We start from the raw sequence: 27,473 nt of genomic DNA, 5'->3' as shown, positions 1-27,473 counted from the left end.
ATGTTTAAGTGAGTCATGCCTAACTAGGAGAATCTACTAGGCTAAGTCTAAAAGGCAATCCTAAGGATTAAACAACTTTGAGTGAATTGTACCTAAATGTGCCTTATTCTAGTGCATCCAAGTGTGCTTAAGTAATGGGTTAAAGTGAATAGATGGTTGCATGACCTAAGTTGGCAGTACTTGTGGCTATGGTTAGTAATCCTTGCATGTCCTATGATGAGTAATGAAAGAAGCTCCAAGTGTGTGAATTGTGGTTGGCATAGGAGTACCTAGGGTGTTTAAAAACCCTATCTATGGTGAGATGCGAATGTCCTAAAATTGGGGTACCTAAGATAAAGTGAAATTGCATACTAGTATGCAAAAGATTTGGCAAATGCTATGGATCTACCTAGGATTAGTGTGGATGTGCCTATGGGTGGAGTCCCTAAGGGTGTCTAATAGTGATATAAGGTGTGCACCTAAAGGTAAGTTGTATGTGTATGTAGCTTAACTTGAGAGTACATAGCTATGTGGACTTAAAAGGAGTGAGTTCCTATTCTAAGTTCCAATAAAACTAGCCTAAGGGATTGTAACTGAGAGTTTATGAATGGCCTAGTAGTTTTATTGGTTGGTTAGGGTTGTCATGTTGGCCTAAATGCCTAAGGTTTATTCGAAATGAAGGGAGAATAGTGTAAACTAGGGGGTGAAAGGTGTGACCCCAATTATGGGATGCGAGTTTAACCCTAACATAGCTGCCCTAGAATGTATATCTATGAAGGTTGAGATATGTGATGCCTATATTAAAGCAAGGCATATGCCCAATGTTTGTGTCTTAAGGGATGATTTATAACTAGTATGGTAAAACTTTAACCATTTTCTATGAAGATGAGTGAATATTCGATTCAAGATTTGAGATTCTACCCATGAAACTAAAGAATGGGCATCTATTGACATTGATCTCGGTGCAAAGAGAAGTTTTGATGATTTGGATGAAATCATTTTCTTAAACTTACATCATTGGAGGATGTCCCTTTCCTCAACATGATTTGAATTTGGATTTGCTCTTGGTTTATCTAATCATTTTCAAACTTTATGGAACATTAAGAATGATTAACTCCTTCATGCCAAATTTTCTAAGTTCGCTAGTCCTTAGGAACAAAGTTCTTTGGTTAGCTATGTGGCTTGTCTCAAGGGTGACCAAGCCTTGATTATGTAGTTAGCTTGATAAAGCCTTGGTTACGTAGTTGATTTGATCAAGCTACTTTGTTTTGGAATCTAGCAGCTTTTCAAAGAGTTATGTGTATTTTCAAAAAGGAGGTGAACAAGAAGACAAAATAAGACCTTGCACGTAATGCTGTTAAGAATTGATTTTCCATTTAAGAGCATTTCAATGGTGAAGACATTTCAGTGCAAGGGTTACAATTGCATAAACAAAAATTGCAAAGCGAAAACTTTGAAAACTGCAAAAAATGGGACTCGAAAATCTTAAGGAAGTCAATGTTAGGACAATTTGCTAATGTGAATATTTGAGGACTAGTCTTGATTATTAGCGTTGAACCACTATGTGTGAGAGAGAGAGACTTGAGTAGTTTTTTAAAAATATGTGAATAATAAATAAATATATTAAAAAGCTCATGTAGGTGAGTCATGAGGAGTTATTGTTGTTAAATAAACGCGAATAATGCAATACGCATACAGCTGCGTCTAATTGATTGCTAGGGGGTCGGAAAGGACACGATGATAAGGTTAGAAAACGGCGAGACAACGGTATTGGGCGATACCCAAATGGAGACAAATGCAAGGGGGGGCGGAGAAATGAGGACTCAGGAGGCCGGCATGGAAAGAATAATGGGTAACAAGGAGAGAGAGAGGCGCAGGACGACAAAGAGATGGCGATGACGATCAGACAAGAGGGAGGGGGGCACCCATTTCCTCTCCTTCTCCTTCTTCTCCTTCTCCTCCTTCTCCTTCTCCTGCTCCTCCTCCTCCTTCCTCTACTACTAGTACTACTGCTACTACTACTACTACCAATACCAGTACTACTACTACTACTACTACTACTGCTACTGCTACTACTACCACTAGTCATAATACTAGTATCGCCACCTCCCCCTCCCCCAATGCTTCACTCCTTATCCTACCCTCCATAGTCCTGCCCCAAGCTCGAGAGATCGCTCCTGCCGTTTTCCGTCCCGCAGCCGTCGATCATGCCGCTTGCCCGTTCTCTCGCACTCCTCCTACTAATTATCGGCCTGCACCAGCTCATCCATCACTCAGGTCACTCGTGTTCTTTTTCTCTTGTTTTTGTTTTTGTTATTATTATTATTATTGTTATTTCTTTCCGCATACGAGAGCTTCAGCTTCTCCTCGACAGAGATCAAATACCTACGTAGCCAGACCCCACCCTCCCTCAGCCAGCAAACAACCACACCTAGCTGCGTGCACGGTCCCTCCCTCACATAACTTCATGATATATTATATTGTCATGCTTCAAAATGTCGGAGTTCTGATTCGAACTTGTCTGCAGCTTCGTGTGTTTGCCATGAACTTGCTTTCCAGGACAATTCTATCATTCCAATTTTTTACCACTTCTATCAAATTGGCAATGATTTTACCTGTGTGATGAATATAATTGCTAAGGAACTTCAATCATACGCAACTTATCCAATTGTCATCAGCTAATTTAGCATTGGTTTTACCTTTGTCATGAATTCATTGGACATTGTTGAGTTCCACATTTGTCATGAATATGATTGCTAAATGAGATATCACTCCTTAATTCGACATTGGTTTTATGTCTGTCATGAATATGATTGCTAAACAAGTTATCAATTTGACATTGCTTTTACCTTTATCTTGATTCATGAATACACTTGGTAAGGAACTCTAATTATATATATAACTTATCAAGCTTCACTAGTTTGACCCTTATCATGTATGTTCTTGCCAAGTCTCTTTAGTCATTTACTTTGTTATCACTATAAATATGTCTGGGAAGGAACTTTATTTTGTACAACTTATCAAATTCACTCATTGGCTTTACCTCTGTCACACATGCATGCTAAGTCACTTTGTGCATTTAATTTATTACCACTTATCAAATTGTCACTAGAGTATGTTTGTCATGAAGATGCATGCTAAGGAGCTTTAATCATATAAATGTATTTAACCTTTGTCATTGATGTGCTTGCTAATTGACTTTAGTCATTTACTTCCTTACTACTTATCCCATTGTCACTAGTTTTACCCTTGTCCATACATTATATCGACACAACTTTTTAGAGAGATATTGAATCATAAAATTGATGTTGATCAATGAACCCCCCACTAGTTTTGACCTTTCTTTATGTACTTAGTAAGTCTTATCAGTGTCAACTTGCAAGTTTAGATACACATGAGAGAATGCATAAAACTTTGAAAGCTTTTAAAATTGCCAATTGAAAATCATGTAGGTCATTGACATTTAGTGAGTCATAGAAATCATAAGACTTACAATTTTTTGAATAAAAACTTGAGGGGTTTCCAATGTTTTCCTACCTAACATATGATATCTTATGAGACCTTCAGCCAAGGGAATATTTGCTTCAAGTACCCCTAGTTGGGATTATGACACATGCGACAACTCTTTAGGGGCATGGGCAGTAGGGGCACTACAAGAACTAGCGGATTTGCCTCCTGATGATGAGAACCTCAAGCACCTACTCTACTTCTTACATATTCCTCGTACAGGAGGTCGCACATATCACCAATGGTATTTTCTTGTACATTACTTTAATGGTGAACTTATATAAATTTGGTCCATTTCAAGTTAAATGTAATCTCCACTTTTGGAACCGTTTCGTTTTCATACAAGAGAGTGAGCTCCAAAAAGTAAGATGCAAAATCATTTGTGAAGACTATGTCAAAACAATTTGCAACTTCATGATTTGGTAGCAAGACACAATGTTATTATATTATGATTATTACTATTATGTGTCACTAAGTGCTTTTATTTCTTTCAGCATGTTGCGGCACCTCTTCCCTCCTAATCAACAATGTCAATCATCTTATGATCGACTCAGATATAACTCTAGGTATTCTCAACTTTCCATCACATTTCAAATTGTGAAGTTTACAATAATCTTTCACATAAACTATTGCAGATGATGATGTATAATGATGTTTTTGTACTATGTTAAAATGTGTTTAATGTGTGTGTGCACGTGCGTGCATGCATGCATACACACATACATGTGTACACAAGTAAAAAATGTGTGTGTGTGTGTGTGTGTGTGTGTGTGTGTGTGTGTGTGTGTGTGTGTGTGTGTGTGTGTGTGTGTGTGTGTGTGTGTGTGTGTGTGTGTGTGTGTGTGTGTGTGTGTGTGTGTGTGTGTGTGTGTGTGTGTGTGTGTGTGTGTGTGTGTGTGTGTGTGTGTGTGTGTGTGTGTGTGTGTGTGTGTGTGTGTGTGTGTGTGTGTGTGTGTGTGTGTGTGTGTGTGTGTGTGTGTGTGTGTGTGTGTGTGTGTGTGTGTGTGTGTGTGTGTGTTGAGGAGAAAGATCACAACTATTCACCCTTGTGGTTAGTTCCTGACACAAACAACTTCTCAATTCGAGCATGACTTAAGTCAATGGAACTCTATAGAATGACATTCGTAGAAAGCAATTGCTCAAAGTGACTGTGACATAAGATAATAGAAGTTTGTAGACTCATAGTAAGACATAAAACAATAGAAGTTTGTACATTCACACTACACAAAAAACTTGCTACCAATAATCCTTAGTGACATATTTATAATCCTAGTCCTTACCATTATTGTCATTAAAACTAAATAAACTTGACCCTATAATTAGCAATAGATGTATCATTATGCTTAACAAAATCTATTGTGCAAATAATACTAGGGCCTACTAGCACAAATAATAAATTTCTCCTAAACACAATAACTTTCTCACAATGAAATAAATGTCCAATATTGATATTCCATCAAAGGGTCTTATGATCAAACTTGCTATTAGTAATGATTGAAAGCATGTCATTATCTAGAGCATTCAGATAATTGCAAATAAGCCATGCAATTTAGGTCACCTTTATTTGAACAGTTTCCGAAAATAAATGCATTTGCATTTGTTTTCTCAAGTGAAGCCTTATGTTCAATCACTACAACCAACTTACTCCGACATAAGTATAAAGCCATATATTTAAAAGGTTTAGTAGTACATTAATCATATTTTATTGTGAAAACCACAATAGCACAAGAGCCAAATAGAGCGACAACAAACATGCACTAGATGATATGAAAGATGAAAGGGCATCTTTCCATATATAGGCAAATAGTTCGAGAATTTAGACCAAGGCTCTAAAAGTAACTAAGCACCCAAAATCAATAATACAGGGATCACCAACTAAAGTGGCCCCTGAACCTAAGAAAAGGTTAGGATACTCCAACCTCCAATAGACTTTGCATTGGCTCACAAATATAGATTCCATGAAGGTCCTTGCTTCTAAGAGACCATCATCACGCCACTATGGTGAGCAGTGAAGGCATCAACAACTTCATTTACTCTAGATTTTGCTTTGCACCTTCACACTATCTCCCAAGTTACAATCATGACGATAAGGGAAAAGCCTTTGGTGGGTCACTTGCCTTGAACCTCCAACAAACAAACCATTATGCTTTCTTCTCAACCTTACTTGCAAGTAACAATGCTAAGTGAGGAGTGAAACCCTTCGATCCTCCCACATTCCCCCTCTATAAGGAACTTGGGAGCCAACACCAATATTAGAAGACCCAACCATGGTCAATGGGGTCTAATTGACATACATTGCCATTGTTGTAAAAGGTTTTGAGGTATTATCTTTTAAAGAAGAGGAATCAACATGCCACTTGGCCTTAGGCTTGGCTTTACACTCAACCTTGTTGTGCTTCCTTATCTCATGACTTCATGACATGTCCCTTGTTTAATTATATTGATATTAAACCTTTGAAGAAAACTCGCCTCTCTTGGTTGTGCAAGTGCTAGTTGCAAATGTCTTTACCTATCCCTCGTTGTTAACAACCATCAAACACTGGCTACATTACCTTACTTTATGAAGGGAACAAGTTGAGATGGCAATTAAATACTAATTCAAAACTTAATTGGTATAACAAATAGAATCAAACCCATAATCATATGTTGAGATATTTCTTTCAATTCTATATTGTTTATTTACAATAATGATTCCCTGATACTATAAAGTTGCCTACGTCCAATGGTATAGTGTAGTAAATCATGCTTTCAAGATTGCATTGTTGGTGCTACATTAAAGTTGATCTCATTGATCCCTTTGTTAGGATGGTAAACCTTGATGTGTAGAACATTTTTATAGAAGGTTCCATTCTCATCCAATGGTTGTAAGCTTTGATGGAAGTACTCTAATGACTCTAAGTAGATGTTGTCTAGATTCCCTACAATATTCTGCTAGTCATAATGCAAAATGAATATTAAGATATCTAAGTCAAATTACAAAGATCACAATAGTCAAGTTGTAGTTTGCATTGAGAAGATAATTTTCTCTTTTAACATCAAAGAATCTTAATGCTTGGGGTATCAAATCTACAAGATCGTATTCTAAAAAGGTAGCTACCTAAATTTTCTATGCCACTATAGGAGCACTTTTCCAAGTTGACTAATGCTCATTTTTGAATTTTGCATTCAATACATGTGATGTTTATTGGCATTTAATATTGCATTTACTGAATTTTGCATTCAATACATGTGATCTTTATTGACCTTTAATATTATTCATAAGTTATAAGGATGATGTGAGCTTGCAATCTTTAACAACTTTCCTCAAGGTCAACATCATATGCATGTTACAAAAGTGAATTGAAAATTGATGTCCTTCTATTTCTGATAGGAAATAAGCCAAGGAACCTTTCCTTACTCCTAAGGGGAGGCCCCTTCATTCTAAGAAGGCCTCTCTATTTTATGAAAAAATCTAAAGCTAATTCTTTATGAAGACTTCAACTACATTCTCCTTTCTATTGCAATGTTGCAATATAATTTCTCCATAATGTATTTTCTCACAGATGAAATGCTCTATAATAGTAATATGCATTGTCCTTTGATGATTAATTGGATTCCTCGCAAGAGCCTCTACTAAAGTATTATCAAATGAGATAGGGATACCTATGGAATCATCACAAAATCTAATCTCAAAACAAATTTGTTCAACCAAATTGCTTCATGAGCTGAAGTTACAAGGGCTTTTTATTTAGCCTTTGTTGAATAACAATAGTTTGCTCCTTAGAAGTCTAGAAAATAGCTCCATTAAGAGGAAATTATAATCATAATAGAATTATAATCATTCAATTTTGAAACATAATCAAAATCTAGAAACCCCTGTAAAGACGTACTATATCTAACATATTCAATTCCCCAATGCCTACGATTCAAGTATGTGAGCACTCTTTTGACTCCACCACAATTGAGACATTTTAAGACTTGCATAAACTAAGCTAAGCTATCTACTACTTAATGCATATCTAGCTTGTTATAGTCAAATAAATCAGCATACCAATAAAATACTTTGAAGCATCAAAATTTTAATTTTGTTTTCATCCATTGAGAGCTCCATATTGGATTCCATGGAAGTTTTGACAAGGTAATGATTGGGCACCATAAATCTATCTAAATTTTAACAATGCTATTTTTTGGGGATATAAATGTCAATTATTTATGCTTGTAAACGTCAATGCCAAGAAAATAATGCAAAATTTCCAAATCTTTCGTGTCAAATGGTAAGAAAAACCGACTTCAACAATTATGCTTTCGTTGCTTCTTGTAATAAGCAAATCATTCACATATAAAAGCACCAACACAATGCCACCTTTGCATACTTGTAGTAGACTGCATTGTCTACATTACTCTTGCCGAAACCTCTAACTATAAAGTGATGATCAATGCTTGCATATCATGATCTAGGGGCTTGTTTTAGCCTATACAAACTTTTCTTTAACTTGCAAAATAGGTCTTAAGCCTTGGACATAGCTTTATTAAAAACATTATAGACTTTGTTGGACAAAACATAGCCATGCAAGGCTATGAGAATCTCTTTCTTGAAGGTGGCCCTCGATGGCTTTCAATTGCATTGCAAAAAAACTTGCAAAATAGGTTGTTTCCTTGCTTTTTTATATCTCTTTTTCTATTGTCCATCAAGAAGGCATTATGTACCTCCATTTGGTATATATTCCATTTATTTATGGTAGCATGAAGAATGATAAGTCCCACTAAATTCATTTTGGAGCATATGTTTTGTCATAATCTACCCCATGGCTTTTAGAGGAGCCTTTTGTAACCAACCAAGCTTTTGTGCCTTTTGATCTTGTCTCTTTGGTATACTTGATTCTATAGACCCATTGCTTTCTTCCCTTTGGGAAGTTCACACAAATCCCAAGTCTTTTGAAGCTTGAATTTCATCATCCATAGCCTTCTCCCCAAATTACAAGTCTTACTTCTATGTAAAGCACGCATTTCCTCATCCATAGCCTTCTTCTCTTCATATTTTCGACATGCATCTTCATACAAAGTAGGCTTATCTTGTTGCATTGTATTTGTTACGTGATGCAAAGCTAGATTATTCAATTTGAGAGGTTGAGTTATCGGTTCTTTGATACATATAGATTTTGAGGTGCTTTTCTTTGTCTTTCAGATCTCCTAAGAGTAGCCATTTTCTCTTCTTCAATGATATCCTCATCTCCATCATTGTCTGAACTCCTTCTTGTATTTGTTCCATATGGGTAGTTATCATAGGCACACCGATATGTTTTGCTAATATTATTTGTACTCTATGAGGACACATTTAATAGATTTAGAATCCATGTATTACACAACCAATATGCTCTATTGACATTATTGTAATCCATGAGGATACATTTAATAGATCTAGAACCCAATTTCTTTTGATGTCTATAAGCTACATGAGCATAAGCAGAGCTCTCAAACACTTTAAGTTGACCTTTCAAGGCTTTAGTGGAAGACTTGTTCTTTAGATAACAAGTTATATTGATAACTTCAGGTCTCTTTGAGCACATATCTAGTAGAATCTACCAATACCATATTCTTTCTCTTAGTAACACCATCTTGCTAATGTGTTCCACAACAAATGAGTTGTCTTTTGATTTTATTTTCCAACAAGAAACGATCAAACTTATTCGAAATATACTCACCACCTCTATTAGATATAAGAATTTTGATTATTCTCCCTATTTCATTCTTAGCCCAGACTTTGAATTCCAAGAAAGTAGAGCACTTTAGATTTTTGTTTGATGAATTATACCCAAGTATATCTTGAGTAGTCATCAATGAATGTAATAAAATAGATTGAACCATTCAATGAAGGGGTTTGAGAAGGACCCTATACATAAGTATGAATGATATGTAGGACTCTAAAAGTTCTTGGTGGAGCTTCTATTGAATATTTATTTTGCTTGCTTGCCATAGTAGCAAGCTTCACATACACAAAGATGATCATGTAGGGTTAGAATTCCTATTGCCATTTAGATCTCAATGTCAACAAACTTTTGATGTTCAAATGATCATATCTTTTGTATTGTAGTTTTGTGGAACTCATCCTTTTATCTTCTATGTTCATTGCATTTGAGTTAGGAATGTAATTATCCAATTCAAATGGACTTCTATGCTTGGTTCATTTCACAATCACCTTATGGTCTCTAATCCTATCCTTTATGATACATCTATTGCCTTCAAATTTAAGTTTGTAATCTCTTTCAACCATAGCACCAACTAATAACAAGTTCTTTTTATAGAAGGAACAAGTTAGACATCATTCATCTCAGCCATCTTGCCCTTAATCATCATGTGGATACACCCTTTTCCTATAGTTACATTTGGAGTACTATTAGTAGTGCACACCATTGGACCAATGTTTATAGATAGAGAGTTGAAGTATTCTCTATGTTGCATTTGACCTTCCTCTCCCTCTTTATTGAAGGAGGGATGCATCATGAGAACCTTCACTTCTTTATGTTTTACCCTTGACGGCTTCTCTTATTCGATCCTCATCATGGAAATTCTGTTGAAGTTCATTTGAAGACTTTTACTTTTGGATAATTAGCCCTTGCATAAGTTTGTCTTATTCTTCATCTATTCCATCTGTGATCACTACCATGGTGATCTCATTATCTAAGATCTTATCTCAAATAGCCATTAGCTTATAATAGAGCTCTTTGATCTTGAAAATATATCACATGGCACTTTCTCCTTTGCTACAATGGCTAATTCTAATCCCATTTCTATTTGTTAAATCCTTTGATGTGCTTCTAGCTTCAAACAAGTTATTCAACTTCTCCCATGCTTCCTTGGGAGTTCTCACATGAATTAGTTGACCAAGAAATTCATCCTTCAAGTTTTGCCTTTTCAAGTGAACACCAAGCATGGCCTTTCTATCCCCTTTTCTTTAGGTTTCACCATCAACTTTAGGTCTTTTGTCTTTTTCTTTCACCAGATTCCATGAGTCATGAAGAAAGAGGAGTCTTCAATGCAAAGCAAGTAATCCTAATTAAACGATGATTAGGTTGAGATAGAATCACTCAACCCACACACTAAGTTGAGCTAAAGCTCTAAGCTATCTGACCTTTGCTCTTTACTTATTTCTCTGTATCCTACATTGATTGTTTGCATTGATGCTTGATATAAGTTCCACCAATATTTTCATCAACAAGAGAACTTAATTTTTTAGAGATTGCTGGTCTATTTATCATCCTCCTCTTTCACCTTTTTGTTGATAGTAATTAAAGCATGAATATATTCTAGGATCATGCTTACTTTGGTAGGTCCTTGCAATTAAGTTGCCTTGCTTTAAGAAAATAAACCATTAAAATGATTTTTGTAATTGTCCATTTTCTCTCCTAACAAAAATTCCAATGTACATCTATCTTGCTTACACTTGAGAATGGGAGTTCAAGCCTTCCAACAACTCAATCTATCTCTCACATAGCCAGCTAGTACTCTAGCTTTGGATAATCTATATGCTCTCTTCTCACTCCCCATGAAAGTAAGAAAGTAAAAAAGTTCTTGAGTTTCTAACAAACTCACCTACTTACCTCTCTCCCATGTTGTAGACCAAAAAGCAAGAGTGATTTGTTAGTGGTCTATGATCCAAGTGATGCCCTTCAAGCTATTGCTTCACATTCTTCCAACTACAAGTCGTCATTGCTCTAAGCTAAGAGAAGAAGATATAGAAGAAGAAGGGGGAGAAGAGGATGGAGTAGAGTTTCTTCCCAATCAATGCCTCACTCTTTCACACTCTATCCCTCTCACTCAAGCTCTTACAATCTCAAGCTATGGGAGTAAGAGGGGAAGAAGAGATGGAAGCAAGGGATGCAGAAGAACCTTCACTCTCACTTGTCCCTCACTCTACCTCACACTTTTAAGCTCACTCTCCCTCACTCTCAAGCTATGGAGGATAAAAGTATGTACACAAGAAGATGGAGACTCATAGTACGCAAGGATAAAAACGAGATCTCCATTAATTTTTACACATTATATACATTATGGTTTTATTAGGATTGTGGATCTACCGCCCTTTTCCCAATTGTGAGCAGTCCTCTTGTCCACTTATAATGCTTATTCTTCTAGACTAGACCTTCACAACTTGCTCGCGGGATGTTGAAATGTGTGCACAAGATTTTCCTATTTAACTTTTGAGAAAATTTGTGCATGTAGGCATGCTAGACATTTTTGTTGTACACATAGGTACACATGAATTGCACGCGAATGAGCTAGATGCTTGGATTTTTTATAATGAGTATTCTTTGTGTGCTACAATTTTTTTGCAACTCACTCTAACATTGGAAAATGAATATAGATGCAGATTTAAGAGATGAAATTGCAAAAATTACAATGCTATTTTTCTAGGCCTCACCTTAGTCTCTTTTTTTGCTACTTCCAACTATCGATTTCACTTACTATTTTTCGTAGTTACTATTTATGCATGCTTTTGTTTTTAGCAACTTGTGAAATTGATACTTCTAGTAACTCCTAATGCCCTTGGTAGCTTTCCTTCACACCTTAGGATTCTTGCAATTGCTATTTTTTGCCATTATTATTTTTTACAAATCTCGAATTAGTTAACAACATATTCACTATGGCCTTATGTTCATGAAAAACACTCTTTGCGACAAAAAAGAAAAAATCAAAATTTTGAGTTGAATGAAAAAGTTATAAATAAACTTGCAAAAACCTTATAACACTAGTCCTTAATGTTTAATTATAATTGGTAGCTATAAATGTCTTGCTTAAACTAGAAGAAGGTTGTCCTTAAGAAAGTTTAAGAAGTTTACCACTTCTAAGCCATCATAGAGGAACTCTTAGTGTAGTATATCTAACTTGTTATCTTGCTTGCTTAACGTTTGAGATTTATTTTTAATCCTTGATTGTAGCTCTTTCTTATAGGAGTCCACAATGCACATGAAAGAATAGCTGGTTTTATATCATGTAAGTAGTTAATCTATATTATTGAAAACTTTATTGAAAACTTTATCATCATGGCAAATCCAAATGTGTTGGAGATAAAGGATCTTGGCCTATCCAAATTGTAGGCTCCCATTGGCTTCCTCTAAAATGATCTCCTTTTGACTTAGCATATTATGTTGAAAATGTTTGATATAATTTTGCAAGAATTTCGAGGCATTATGGTCCTTGATGTGGTTGAGGTAAATATGGGGGATAATCTCCACATCTTTGTTGCATCTAGGGTAGATCTCATTGTGTATTCCTATCCTAAAAACTCTTCTTTTGGTCCATAGAGCCTCGTGTTGATATGCAATAGAGACCTATGAATTTTGTAGGGGTACAATTTTTTCGAATATTATAAACTTGTAAAACCATTGAGAGGAGTTTTGATTTAGATATCATCTTTTGTGAAACTTATTAACCAAACCTTACTCATGTTGCCCTTGGGATGAGGGGTGAGGAGCATAGGTTTGTTCTCATGCTACTAGAAAGTTCTAACAGCAAAGTGACCTTTGGATTGCGTGTTTTTATTAAGGTTATAATCCCAATATTTAATTCCTTTTTCGATAAGCAAAACCTCTGAGCTTTTAAGATTAAATTGAGCATGCAGGGTAATAAAATCCTTTGAGTCAAAAGTCTTCCTGCATGTCTTTCGAGCATAGCATCCCTTTTCTACAAATCTTGAAGATATGATTGTAGAATTGAGATTGGACAAGGCACAAATGGTTGAAAATGCTGTATTTTAAATCATGCTTTGAAACATTACAATGTTGTTGAAAATTGGAAATGCATTTTCTAATATGTTTGTTTTGGAAAGGATTAAAGAGTATATTAAGATAATCAAGAAGCTTATCCAAGTCCTCGCTTGGAAGTCCCAAATCAAGTTGTAGCTTTATTGCAATACGAAACAATCACAACCAGGGGGGGGGGGGGTTTGAGGATTCTTTGTCTGAAACACATGTATGCATGGGATTGCACATAAAATCCCATTCTACCCTATCACAACCCTTTAAAGAGATCCTAATCCCTCCTCTTATGGCTATTTTGGCATGCGTCCCTTAGATTTGGGGTTCTCCCTCAGAACATTGACGTTGCTAAGTCTGTCCTCCTTAGTAATGGAGCCTCGCGGGAGTGGTCTGAAGCTTGAAGATGATAGGTAATGGACAATCATAGCCTCATGGGAGGGGTTTGAAGTTAGATCATGCCCCAAAGATGGGCTTTGTCTTTTGGTATGCTTTTTTAAAAAGATCTGAAAATGCATTTTCAATTATGTGTTTCGAAAAACAAACACAAATTTCAGTTTTTTGGAAGTTTCAAGGAAAAATGCAAATTTCAGTTTTTATTTCGAGGCATTAGCGAACTGGCAGTGTTTTCTTGTGGAAGAGCAGCAGGCCTTGCAGGTTGCTAGTGAGCCATGACGATTACAGTGTGGTGTCTCAGCTTCCTGTGGAGTCGACCTCCATCATCACCAACATCCGAGACCCTGTGGACAGAATATTCAGCGCATACGACTTCAGCATCACCACTGGTTCCTGGGTTCTGAACAGGGTTAACAAGACCCGTAAGCCCACCCTCACCAAAGAGAGTTTATTGCGCTCCAATGTGCTCAACATTTGGCCATGGCGGTTTCTTGTCCCATGGATGCAAGAAGACCTCTACTACCGAGTGAGTATTCACTCCGTCTTCTGTATCAAGTTATCATCACCTAGCTCAGTTGTGAACTCAAGGGTCCCTCAATCCAGTTTTAGTTTCAGTTTGTATGTAGGGTTTGGTTGTCACAATTGTGCTAAGGAAAACAAGAATACCAAATGTTTGAAGTAGCAACATGCAGGTAGGATCATCCATGCACACAAATGCATACAACACACACTTGTGAACGTCCGCATTTCTTGGATCCTAGCATGTCTTTTGGTACAATTCCTAGGTTCATTGGTTTTTTCCATTCTTGTATAGATCAATGTGTAGTTCAAGTCATTGCTTTTGTCCATTTTTGTATAGGTCGATGTGCAATTCAGGTCCTTGTGTGTGTAGATTGATGCGTAGTTCAAGACATTGTCCATTTGCATATAGATTGATCCCACAACACCTCTGTTGCCTTTATTTTGATGTGTAGTTCGAGTCATGGAGCCAGCTGAGCCTGTTTGCATTGTTTTAGGTGTTAAACTTCTAGTCATTGGTGTTTTCAAAAAGTTTCATGTAGAAGTAGACCCTCCACATGATTGACATCGTCGGTGTTAAACTTCTAGTCGTTGGTGTGTGTAGAAAGAAGCTCGTGAACAAGAAGGAGAGGAAATTGCTCCATCAGCAGATTTTCTTCACTATAATGCTAGCACATATATGATGCCATTGCATGAGTTTATCTATCATCCAATTGCTGTGGATCTTTTACACAATGGTGCCACATACCAGGTAATAATGTTAGCTCTTATGTTTAAACATAGAAATGTTATGCAAAGTTGGGACATAGATCTTAATATTACTACAGTCTCCTAATCATCAGGGCTTGATAACTTATGGCTTAGAAACACAAGTAGAAAATTCAATAGCATTCTATAGTGTAAATGTGTCACGTGTAGGAGCTTTTAAATCTTTGTCTCTATCTTGTGAATTGTAATTGTCTTACAATTTGCATCAATGCTTGCGATTGTGCTGATTCTTATAAATCTTGTTGGGGGAATTTGTTTCACCTAGGCACATGAAAACATATATGAAGCGACATTGGAGACTTGGCAAGCTGAAGGATCATATATGGAGATTGGCTCCCATTACTATAGATCCACTATGAGGCAGGTGATTGTGATGCGCCAAGGTTGTGTGGCTACGTGATAGTTGGCTGGCTATTGAGCCTATGAGATTTGCTAGGTTTGATGCTAGCTAAATTAAGTTGGATGGCCCAAACCATTCCTTTTAAACCCAATAGGATAGCAGCCCATAGTGGACTAATCATGATAAAAATTGGAAATAAGCTCTAAGCATAGCAATATTGAATGAATAGAATGGAACCTTAGAATGTTGGAACAACGTTTTGAAATACATAGGGACAAAAAATGCGTTTCCAGAATAGGAAATGTTCCAGATGAACGTTGGTGTAGGAAACATCATACTTAGGAGATGGTAGTTGGGTAAGGAGAGCCATTGCCATATACTTTGAAGATATTGTCTGACCAAGGGAACTCATCCCTCATATCATCCATTTTGTTGATGTGATCCTTCATAGAAGGAGAGTCATCAACCAAAAGCAATGAAGCTTCTTCTCCAAGGTGATATGATGGGCAAAAGTTTTCGATGGTAGAGGAAAGGAAGCTTTGTACACATTTGTGCCATTGTCCGTAACTTGTGTAAATGAGCAAGGATAGAATCTAGTAGGCTTATAAAGAGAAAGGACCAGGCTTGAGAGTTGAGAATCAAGATGATCCCAAAGGGTTGTACGATCCATGGTCGAACCAATTGTGGGGTCCTCCACAGGACAAGGAATGGGTTAGTAACAAAAGCCCAAATATCAAATGTATCAAGGATACACTTCACTTTGTAGGACCAAAGGGAGTAATTAGATCCATCCTACTGATCTTTTGGTAGGGAAGGAAGAATGGGTACTTGAACAGAAGGTGCCATCATGGGCATCCTAGGGCCAGAAGTATGGGCCATATGGGAGACATGGAGAGAGGGGAAGGGGAGGGCTGCTCCGGTCTTTGAGACTTGTTAGATGACAATGCCCATTTCGAACGGGGTTCTGGCCTTTGATTTTACAATGATCTTTTGATGCCTATCAAAGGGAGTATGAAGAGACTCCTCATCCGAGTCATCAAACACATTGAACCAGTGGTATTCTATCTACATAGACCCGCAAACACATTAAATGTGCTGCGTTTTGCTGTAGAAGAGCCCGAATGCAAAGAATAATCAGTTACACTTGCAAAAGAACAGCGGTAGATGTCTTGCCTTTGTCGAAAGCACCCGAGCAATGCAGAAAATCTGTGTTTTTTGCAATAGACAGCAGGTTGAAAACTTGCGTTTTCAGCAGCATTGTGGTCTCCTTTGGTTGGACCTTTGTATCCTCACTTAGGCAATGATACTATGTGAGATCACACAACATAAGAGGAGCAAGAATATAGTTTGAAAAGAGAAGAGAAAGACAGCAAGAAGAGAAGAGAAATCTGCATTGAATTTGAAGATGGATTGATCAGTCCTTACATGCAGCCCAAGGCATCAATGAGGGTATTGGATTAGCTTGATGATGATGGCAATAGCAGAGATGGAGATGGGAGTCCGTTGTTGGATTATGCAACTTGCAGAAACTAGAGATGATCAGCCCCAAATTGAGAGACAACTATAAATAATAAAAAATGGCCAAAAGTGACTGACCAGCTGTTGGAGGAATAAGATAATGTAATTTGCTAGTCATAAACTGGTTGACTAGCTTGCTTGAATCATGAAAATGCTGATGCAAACTGGGAACAGGCCGCCATGCTCAAATTGCAAATATCCAAGCTGATTGCCCATTGGAAAATCTGGAAACTACCCATTGGACAATGTCAACACCCTTGCCACTCGTTGAAAAAGTAATGCAGACAAAGTGAATGCTTTAGAACCGTTAGAGCTCCAGTGTCTCTGACAAAGCGCACAACTGAGAGATGATTGACATACAAAATGGCTTGCTAATTATTAGGCATTGCATTTCCCCTACATTTTGTGAATTTTCAGATTGAGAGGCATAATCACAGCTTGATCCCATCTCACTATATGAAGACATTCTTGTTGTAATGCTCTATTGTCACGGCCCACCAAATCAAGGGAGTTGATGGTATCTTGGCAATGGAACCATAAAACCAGCCAATCCTTTTGGGAATGGGTGCTAGATGACCTACAGCAAACATAAAAATCACATAAAATGAAATACAAATGTTATTGATAAATCTTGGAGAGTAGACTTTCGATTGGCCTCAAATTTGGTATCCCTTGTGGTATTTCTTTAGCTTCTATTAATAGTTGGATAAAGTATATCAAGATTTGGCTCCAATCTCCTTCAATCATAAGAAGGCTTGTTGTCCAAAATGACCAACAAGTGTTCTTATCAGTTTGCCCCTTGATTCACCTAGGGATTGGCCTTCAACCCTTGGCTAGTCAAATCTAATCCCAAATCCAGTTGGGATTGTTGGCTTCTTGAAATCTCTAGCAATTCCTCGAATTCTAGTTGCTAATTTCAAGTACTAAGCTTTCGATTTTTTGCCATGGTTGCTAAACACTAAATTTTGTTTGTAAATTAGGGGGTACAGCAGCAAATGCTCTATTGTCCACCTTCTATGGCTGAGATCTGCTGTAAATGACTGAGGGAATGATTTTAGATGAGAGAGAAAGATGGGGAGAGAGAAATTTCTGATTTTTATTGTGAGGAAGTGCTCAAATTTGCTGCTGTCCTGCTGGAAATGGCTGAATGACTGCAGCCCACCATCAAAAGGAGCCACCACATGCAGTCACCTGCTCCCTTGGGCCCCAAAATTGCTATTGCCTACTTGTAGACAGCCTATAGGGACTGTCCCTTGCCTCCAATAGCCTCTTGCCTGCTCAGCTGTTGGCAGCAGCTCTTTGCTAGTCTCCAATGGTTGGGTTGATCACCAATGGTTGGAAAATTGCAGCAACAGCTCTCTCTTCTCCTCTCCCAACCTCCACAATGCCAGAATGAGGCTCGGCTAGCCCCCCCAACAATCCATGCAAGTTTTGGCAAGTGGCAGTCTATTTGATTTTCAGAATTAATGATTCTAAAAATAATTTCTGCCCTTCTTTTGGCCCAAAAATTTTAATTTGTCCATCCACAATTAAATTGGTTGGGCCATTTTGATTCCCAAGTGGTCCTATGCATTAACCAACCCTTGAACTAGCATTAATTGATTAATTAATGCCTTTACTAGTGTCACCACTATCGAGACATATTGGTCAAATAAACACCCTAGGCCTAAATTGGCACTAGAGGCACTACCTAGTACCTATCTGTTATAACTTATTACAACTTTTGTCTTTGACACCCTCTGATTTCTCAAGGTCTTGGGCGTGTAGTTGTGACTTAATTGACTTACATTGTGATAAATGACCATGCCTCTGATCCGACGTCCGTGTTTGAGAATTAATTTGACCAGGCCATGGTTTGAGAATTAATTTGAGGCATGATTTCTTGTAGCTTAACAATAATCACTCAACTTCGAGATTCCTTCGTTTTAATATCTTCCAAATGGACTGCTAACTTTTGGTGCCTCAACCTTGCTTGGCCTTGTGTTTGAAGTGTGGCATTGATTTATTTTCAGATCTTTTGCAAGGATTTATTGAGCCTCTTCAAGTGAGGAGTCTCATGTAGCCATGTATGTGTGGATACTTTGAATCTCCATTAAATTTTTGCATCATGGTTCTCATGACGGATGAATTTGCCTCTAGTAATTTGATTGACCATGGCTGAACCATCCAGTCCATCAAAGAGGCAATGAGTTTATGACTCCATAGACTTCAACTGGGTTGTTTTGGTCCTGTGATTCTGTGAAACAAGAGACCAGCTAAGGTTCAACCATAGCAGATCGTGTATGTGTCCAAATGTTCAGCCATTAGCATAGGTTTCTTCTCACAAATACTTAGTCTTCATATAAAGTGCATTCAATCTATTTACATTCTTTTGTATAACTGATGTAAATTTCAGTCAGTCATGGCTCTTTGTCCCTAGATCAAGATACAGTTACCCAAGTCTGTGCATCACCAAAATATTCAACTCCAACATAATTGCACCAAAAGCTTACCACTATGCCATCAGGATTCTAGCTTGGTTAAGTAGAAACTTAAAAAATTTCAATGGAGGTATTTATCTTGATGAGCTTTACAGTAGGACAGTGAATCTTCGTATGTTTATCTTTGATTTATTGTTGTGACTAAATTTTGTTCAGATAGCTGGTCTCACCAACAACTCCTTCATGAAAGAAGCTGGAGATTTCAGAAAGTGCGTGCTTGATTATCCAGACCTTGGCCACCATGTTCTTAATGTTGCCAAGGTACATTTTTAAAGAACTATGGCAAGGAAAAAAAACTTACCAGTTGGGTTTTCTTTGTGGGCAAAATCTGAGAGTGGCTAAATGTGACAGCGGAGATTAGATAGGATGATATATGTTGGCCTCACAGAGAAACATAAAGAGACTGCCACTCTCTTTTCACATGTGGTTGGAGGACAAGTACTTCCGTTAGGACAACCTGCAAACACCTCGGCTGAGGAAGGTCACAGTTACATGGGAATGACAATTCATCGTGGTAATGACTAGTATTGTATTGTAGCTGTCCTTTTTCTTCATTACCATGCAAGGAAGGATATTGTTGTAATACTAAAGACAAGATAGAATTTTTACCACTACAAGGAGGGTTGCTATATTCAGTAGGTTCATCTTGTTGTACATATACATAAATCTTACACTGATAGTAGATCCTAGTACATAATGTTAGGCATGCTTATGAAGGTGATATTTTAATGCAATATCCTCAAATCGGATTCAATTGATTTGTTTTGTATTCCTGGAGGCTGTAGATGCTCAGTTCCAGGTTGGTGTGTTGTAGGCTTTGTTAGATTTGATTTTGTTGCATATTATTTGTGTTATATTCAAAACACAGTATCATAAATACTTCAGAATCTCAGACATGCAAATCTGCAAATGCATACAGTAGTTACAAGCTATATCATAAATCTTTTAAGTAAATCATGTTTTGGCAGGATCAATTGACAGCACCTCTGCAAACATTTCATCAAATGTACATACACCTAACAGAACAAGGTTAATCCCAAGAGAACATATAGCAAACGGCAATAATAGAACAGTAATTCCATCTCCTTTAGTCTGCTTATGCATCTAGTAACTAACTTTGTTGCTGCAGCCTGCAATGTTTGGTGATCCTGTTTGAGAAATGTATGATGTAATTGCCAATGTTTGTGCAGGGTTCTCCTTTCAGAAGATTGAGGAGGAACAGTCCAAAGAATGTAGGTTGGATCTTTAAGTAGCATTTTGTCTGGGAAGTTGCCTCGTTTATTTCACTAATGTACATATTTGCAGGTAACTGTGTATGGACTGATAGAGTTATATGAGAGATGTGCAAGTAAAACACATGATCGCCAACTTCAACGAGTTGGAAAATCCCTGCAGCACATTGTTCCGATGAACTATTCCTTACAGGTTTAGACTTCAAGCTTTACAACCCTTAGACTTATCTTTAGTAAAGGGGTCAATTTGTGCCTATTGCACGATGCTTTTATGATAAGAATCCTCTTCCCATCTGTGGTAAATGCCCATACTAATGTGGACTTGGTCTCATTTAAATTCAAAATTAACCGTTAATTCATAGAGACTTGTACTGTAAGGTGCTAAGGGCTTGGACTCAGTTATTAACAGATTTTGGGAAATTGCAATTTGCTGTAGTTCAACGTTTTTTTGGAGAATTAGTCTTTTGAATTGAGGGATTCTGCTTTGATGATCCTCTATATGAATATCAGAAACTTCAAGATCAGTTGTCAATTGTTCACCACAATATTATGAAAATAACGAGGCTGCACAATATCAGAAATTTCAGGCTCAAATTGATAGGTCTTCACTACACAAATAGATAAATGACTAGGTTCCTTTGCAAATAAATGTATCGAGCCTTCTTATTTCATGAGTTTGACAAAGAACAAGACATGATTTCTAGTCTTTTGTGGAATCACTTTCTGAACACGTAAAGTTGGACACACTAGGTAACATGCACAGACAGACTTCTATGATCCGTAAGGTGTTTGCTCTGATTAATGTTGGAACATAAAAGCAATAAAGCAAGGCAATGCTGAATGTTCTACAGGGTACTTTGTACAGACGAGACTTCTATGATTCATAGGGTGTTTCTCATTAGTGGTTAAAAACACCAGCAGTGAAGCGAGGCTATGCTAATCTTCTGTATGGCTATTTGTACCCAAGGCTTGCAGATCCTGGTCTTTGCGGCCTTGGTGCTAGCAATGAAAATATTATAGAGATTTGAGCTCTAATCTGACAGGCAACATTAAAATCTTTCCATCATGGATTTGAATATCTTTGCTGCATTGGCTGCCTTTTAAGAGAAGAAAATGATATTCTTTTCCATCAATCTTCAATTGGTCATAAATTTCAATACCACAATCCTCCAAGTTTCTTTTCACAATTTGAAATATGAATTACGGATTATCATATGGAAAAGGGAAACAGATGTAGACATGCCAAAAATTCACCTCTGGATCAACTATGATGTTGCCACCGGCCACAATCATCATAATCAATCATTGTTACACTGTGGGTTTGGTTTTCTGACTGGAATAGAAAATTTAACTTGGTTAACTGTCAGGAGTACTGGTGATATGCTTGTGTCTCTGTTCATATCTCATGAGACCTGCAGAGAAACTAGATTACGCAGGAAGTCTTTTGTTTATAAATCTTATAACATGTGAAGTTATAATGGATAGAAACTCTGTTGAAATTGTATGAGTAAAGCTGTTGACCCAAAGTAGGACAACGAAATCATTTTTGAGGTTTTGGTGTGCAGGCCAGAGGCAAAGTGGCAGAAGAAACATTGGAAGCCATACGACAGCTAAATTGGCTAGACATGGAACTCCACAGATATGCTCAGCTTCGGTTCTCACAGGAAGAGGCAGCCAATCTGAGATCCTCTGTATGTAAAAATTCCTAATTAAGGCAGAAACATGGTAAACAGTTATTTCTTGATAAAGATCCATCGTTGTGCCAATGGGGTTGTAACCCAGTTGGATCGAGTGTGCGTTGAGTATCGCCGTTGCGTGAGTTGGATCCCTGGGTTGGGTTTCTGCAACGATCTATTCACGTCTAAGACCCATCGTTGTTACGTCTTCAAGAAAGAGAGCGGCCTCAATGGAATGTTCTGCTGATGTCATAGTGATTGTTGCCTGCAGGGGCAGATGCCACAGAGGTTTTTCTCGCACTTGATGGTGAATGCTATGTTCTACGTGCAGCACCCATCATGGTTTGGATTTCGGGAACCAGAGATTCTTATGCTATTTGCCATTAGTGCTGCAGCAGCAGCTTTATCTGTCTGCTTGCGCCTGGTTTTCAAGGGGAAGCTCTCAAGAACTGGACAGCTTCGAGGATTGAGGAAGGGAATTTGAAGACCCTTAAAAAAATAAGCCACCACTGCTAACATCTAATCTCACTCCGTGTATTTAGGAGCTGAGATTGAGAGGTGAATTGCCTGCCTCTTGCAAAGGATCAGACAATTCACATTTAAAACGTAACCTTTTTGTATTCTAAATTAATTCGATTCAAATTAAATGCTAACTGTGACTGATCTTCGGCTTCTTGGTTGCCTCTCAATCGGCTGTTCCTCGCTTTCCTACACATTTTACTGTGCTAATGGAACATACACCTTTGTGACGCTTCTCGAGACGCGGTGCATTCTTGCAAGAGCAGACACAAAGATAAGTGAAATGGAGGAGAAGCATTTGGATACTCCAAATAAAGCAATTTCGAAGTATAATCCCACCCATCTTGCACTCTATCCCACGAGTCCACCAGTTAAAGTTGGTTTAGCTAAGTTGCATGGATAGTAAACCTATAACAGTCAATCAATAAACAAAGGTTATAGGTTACCCACATCACGAAGTCTTTCAAAAAGATAGTGGGTTTGTCTATATAGGTGCTTCAATAAAAGAGTATAATCATTCTACATAGGAATTGCTTTGAAGCTTGTTTTATAAGTGATGTTAGGAACAATTACTCTAGGTTATATTGCCCAGCTGCATTTTAAAGCCTGTGATTGCATGATAGTGCTATGCACCAACATGGTTGTTCAGCAGTTATTTTAATGCTTGCTTTTAAAGCACACTCAAATATCTAGGCCATTCACTATTTCAAGTTTGTCAAGGAAATATCTAGCCCATTCACTATTTCAAGTCTCTCAAGGATGGACTAATCACCACCTAACTCATCCACCACTTCATGCTTAAGTAGTTACAGTTAAAGCCAAGCTATATTGACATGATCGAAAAGATTCTAACCTATCAATTAACAAACATCTTTGTTGCAATCAACTTGTCCAACTATGAAGAAAGTTAGAGAAGGTATCCACAATGAGCAATTTTAAAATGCACTTACATTAAGACTAGTGGTTTAGAAAATGTTACAAGGCAAGGGTCAATGCATGACACATTAATATAGGTCGAAGTGCATGAAGCTTGAGATAGCTTTGGCCTATGTGGTTCTATAGCTGAAGGCATGACAAGAAGTATCACACATGCCAGCTGCAAGCTACTCTCATGCCATACAAGCCTCATAGCCTTTGCAATAGGTCTCCAAAATAGCACCAAATCCTACATGTTTTATTGAGATCCAAGTAGTCATAAGCCCTATGACCCAATCAACACTAACACCACTATGTATGATAATCTTAACATATATATATATATATATATATATATATATATATATATATATATATATATATATATATATATATATATATATATATATATATATATATATAATTATTCTTTCATTTCTCGTGTGTGTGATTCTCTCTCTCACACATCTCCATGTCAAGCAATCAAGACATGAGGTTCATTTGCATTGTCTTTTTAGGTATCATCCTTTGAGAGAGTACAAACTAGTCCACACCATGCTCTACATTGTTCAAGGTAATTCTGAGCTATTCATTTCCAACACAATTCACTTTGTTATTGCATCTTTAGCTATCTCTCTCAACATTATATGCTCCCTATTCACAATTCTTGTTCCATGTATTTGGTCTCATTGTAAGCTTAGATGCACATTGTTGATGTGGTAAACTGTTGAATAATTACAAAACTTTGTGATAATATTTGGTACATAACTTGACAATAGGCATATCCAAATCTATTGTTGAGTGGAAGATTTTAATGGTGTTAAGATTATCATACATAGTGGTGTTAGTGTTGATTGGGTCATAGGGCTTATGACTACTTGGATCTCAATAAAACATGTAGGATTTGGTGCTATTTTGGAGACCTATTATATATATATATATATATATATATATATATATATATATATATATATATATATATATATATATATATATATATATATATCTATGTATATATATATATATATATATATATTAGTTGGGTGCTTGCTATGAAACTAGACTTGGCTTGGATACAACACAATCAAGTAGTAATTCATAAACTATATTGATCAATTCATCCTTGGGGAGCCATTTATTGAGGATGCATAAGTGATCCATAATTAATGTAAATATGTTAAGGCCCTTCATGTTCCTATCTTTCCAAAGAACCTCTCTCTTATAACAATTCTAATCTAAAGCTCTAAAGATTAAGAATCAATAGGTTACCATTTTTGTCTAATCTAAGAAAGAGGATGCAAAGTTAGTCCATATGGTGTCTAATATGAATGTAGATAGTTGATTTTTATTAACTCGAAATTGAAGAACAAGAATTACAAATATGTTGATCTAGTTATTATGAGCCTATGCTTTATAACAATTATGCATTTAATTAATTTATTGATTAGATAAGAGCAATCCACTCAAGCTTCCCTTTCATATTCATTTAGTTTTCTTATCTAAATAAAATTAATTCAAACAAGCTTCCTCAAGCTTGATAATGCAACATTGATTTTATTGCACAAAGGAAAGGAAATGTAGGGGTTAGTCCAGTTCTTGTGGGTTGCAAGTCGAGGAGGAATTGAAGAAGACTATGACAAGCTATTAAACCTATGTTGATCATGGCTTGAGAATTGATAGTTTTTAGTCCCATAAACCATGTTGATTAATGTGGTAAATTATTCTATTAACTCTTAAACCATTATTTTATACTAAGAAAGAAAATTAAGTTACACCATTATTTTATGCCACAAAGAAATGGATAAAGATCCAAAAAGCTACATTAATGGCGACCTCCAAACTCTTTCCATGCATTGAACTTGTGACTTGCCATCAATGCTACACATTGTCAACTAGCATGCCTGATCCCTTATGTGGTGATAATTTTGGATGTTATAACATTTAGTCTCAAAATACCCTGGTCGGTCCCACATAAAATCCCTTCGACATCCATCATATATCTTGCACTTTTTTGTAGGGGAAGATCAATGCCACATATAAAGGGAGAGTTGGTACCCGTCATAAGCACTAAGGGACAAGTCTACTAACTTGATATATATCCAAAGCCATGGATGAAATTATTATCAATGAAAGTGATGCTTTGATATCTACTACCATTGTGATTTGCACTAGCACATCTTTGGTATAGTCTTCCTCTAGGGAGATCATCTAGAAGATAGTCATCCCAATACACAATAGCATGATGGCCACCTCTATGATCCTTATGATGGTTTGCGCTAGCACATACCATTTAAAGGCTTGCAATACCTTCCACTACAAGAGTGAAATACATGTTTGTCGTGTTACTAGGGGATGTTGTGGATTGTGTGGGTGGCATCAATGTACTTGAGGTTGATGGTTAATTGATCATGCTTATTTGCAATACGAGTTTTGAAGTCAAAGTGATCCTTGAACTTGTGCAAAGCTAATGCATTTCTCTCTCTCTTGTAGTATTTATGAGTTCTATGCTGTTTTTTGGTAGTCCTCAAGTCACATAAATTACACATGGCACTAGGCACACAATGACTTAATTGGATGTGACAAAAATAGGTCAAGCACTATGTACTCCTCAAAATTAGCAATAAAGTGGAGAAATTGTTAGTTATAGTAAAGGTTATTAGCATCTCAACTTCCCTCTCTTAATTAACCCTATGATTATAGAGAGAGAGAGAGAGAGAGAGAGAGAGAGAGAGAGAGAGAGAGAGAGAGAGAGAGAGAGAGAGAGAGAGCATGCCTACCATCATGACCTCTAATATGGTCCCTTTAGCAATCAACCCCTACATTCAACTTGTCATGTTGGGACCACCCCTAAATATTTTGACAACTAAAATCCCTAAATATTTGGTAACTAAAACCACTTTTGCACTTTTTTGGAGGTTTTTTTGTACTTAAAATTCACTTATGCCAATCTAGCTCCTTAAATTTTTGTTTCAAATTTTCAAGAACAATACATCAAGTCACCCACCACTCATGGACGTGCAATTGTCATAGGAAGAGGTGGTGTAGGTATTGCAAGATGAGGACTTTGATATGTACATGTTATTATCTAAGCAAGCTAAGGTGATCAGTGCATGCTATGTCCTGCTGTGGCACTTGGCCGGCCTTGTGTAGCACTTCTTCATGGACTTGGCCATCCACCTCAAGTGCTTCCTGACCCTCCTCAACTAGCATGACCCTGATGTCACTTGTGCCTTTGTCTTCTTATTGCTTACCCTAGTACATTATTGTCCTCTTTCTTGGTGTCCATATCTTTTGCCCCCTCACTCCCACAAGTCCATCCCTAGTCCTACTATGAACACCTTCAGTAAACTCCCTTTCAAGTTAGACTATATCATCTAACAAAGAAAGAAGCCTACCCCTCTTAGCTCCTAATAATAATAATCTCAATTGCTTTGTTTATTTCCACACATTGATTCCACATGTCTGTCTTTTGAAAAGAACTATAGGAATCATCTTCACAAGGGGCATAAGCAAAGTAGGCAATGATGGGTGGGTGCTCGCAATCTAATAGAACAATACCATGACCTATGAGAGCATCGAGATGTTCAATGCAAATAGGGGTGATGCAGTGGTGTGTATGGCCATAGAGATGTGCTGATGGGGTCAAAGGAAGATGCTTGGAATGTATCAATGTTTTAGAGTACAGGTATAAGGTTGAGGCCATAGTAATGTAAGTGCAATATTGGTTTTGTGAAGTAGTAGGACAGGATAGAAGGGTATGGTAGGTGATAAGGTGCATACATGCACATATGTGCGCGTGCATAGAGATCATGGATAACACCTTAGTATTCATCCTTGCATTACACTATTGAAATACATAGTTTTGATCTTGTATAATTTTAAGGGTTTTGGTA

The 27,473-nt window shown here is 37.1% G+C and overlaps 1 protein-coding gene across 3 annotated transcripts; it reads left to right on the top strand.

Annotated features, from left to right (window-relative positions):
• The first annotated feature begins 1,810 nt into the window (after positions 1-1,810).
• LOC148011661 (protein-tyrosine sulfotransferase-like) lies at positions 1,811-22,799 on the top strand. Of its 3 annotated transcripts, XM_087670711.1 has the most exons (12): positions 1,815-2,256; positions 3,547-3,730; positions 3,981-4,052; positions 13,863-14,139; positions 14,737-14,883; positions 19,395-19,499; positions 19,590-19,752; positions 20,207-20,310; positions 20,429-20,470; positions 20,544-20,663; positions 22,036-22,161; positions 22,418-22,799. In XM_087670711.1, exons 1-12 carry the CDS (start codon positions 2,187-2,189, stop codon positions 22,628-22,630), a joined length of 1,623 nt encoding a protein of 540 aa, XP_087526837.1. In that variant the 5' UTR covers positions 1,815-2,186; the 3' UTR covers positions 22,631-22,799. The 3 variants fall into 3 exon arrangements, with proteins under 3 accessions (XP_087526838.1, XP_087526837.1, XP_087526839.1); XM_087670712.1 differs by lacking the exon at positions 14,737-14,883 and having other exon boundaries at positions 1,811-2,256; XM_087670713.1 differs by lacking the exons at positions 1,815-2,256; positions 3,547-3,730; positions 3,981-4,052 and adding an exon at positions 13,672-13,703.
• Positions 22,800-27,473: the final 4,674 nt, after the last annotated feature.

The sequence above is a fragment of the Lygodium microphyllum genome, chromosome 28, assembly GCF_053477565.2.
Source record: "Lygodium microphyllum isolate KBCC chromosome 28, Lygodium_microphyllum_v1.1.10, whole genome shotgun sequence".
NCBI lineage: Eukaryota > Viridiplantae > Streptophyta > Polypodiopsida > Schizaeales > Lygodiaceae > Lygodium > Lygodium microphyllum.
Note: the sequence above shows the minus strand (reverse complement) of the source record. Positions and strands in the feature narration are given on the sequence as shown.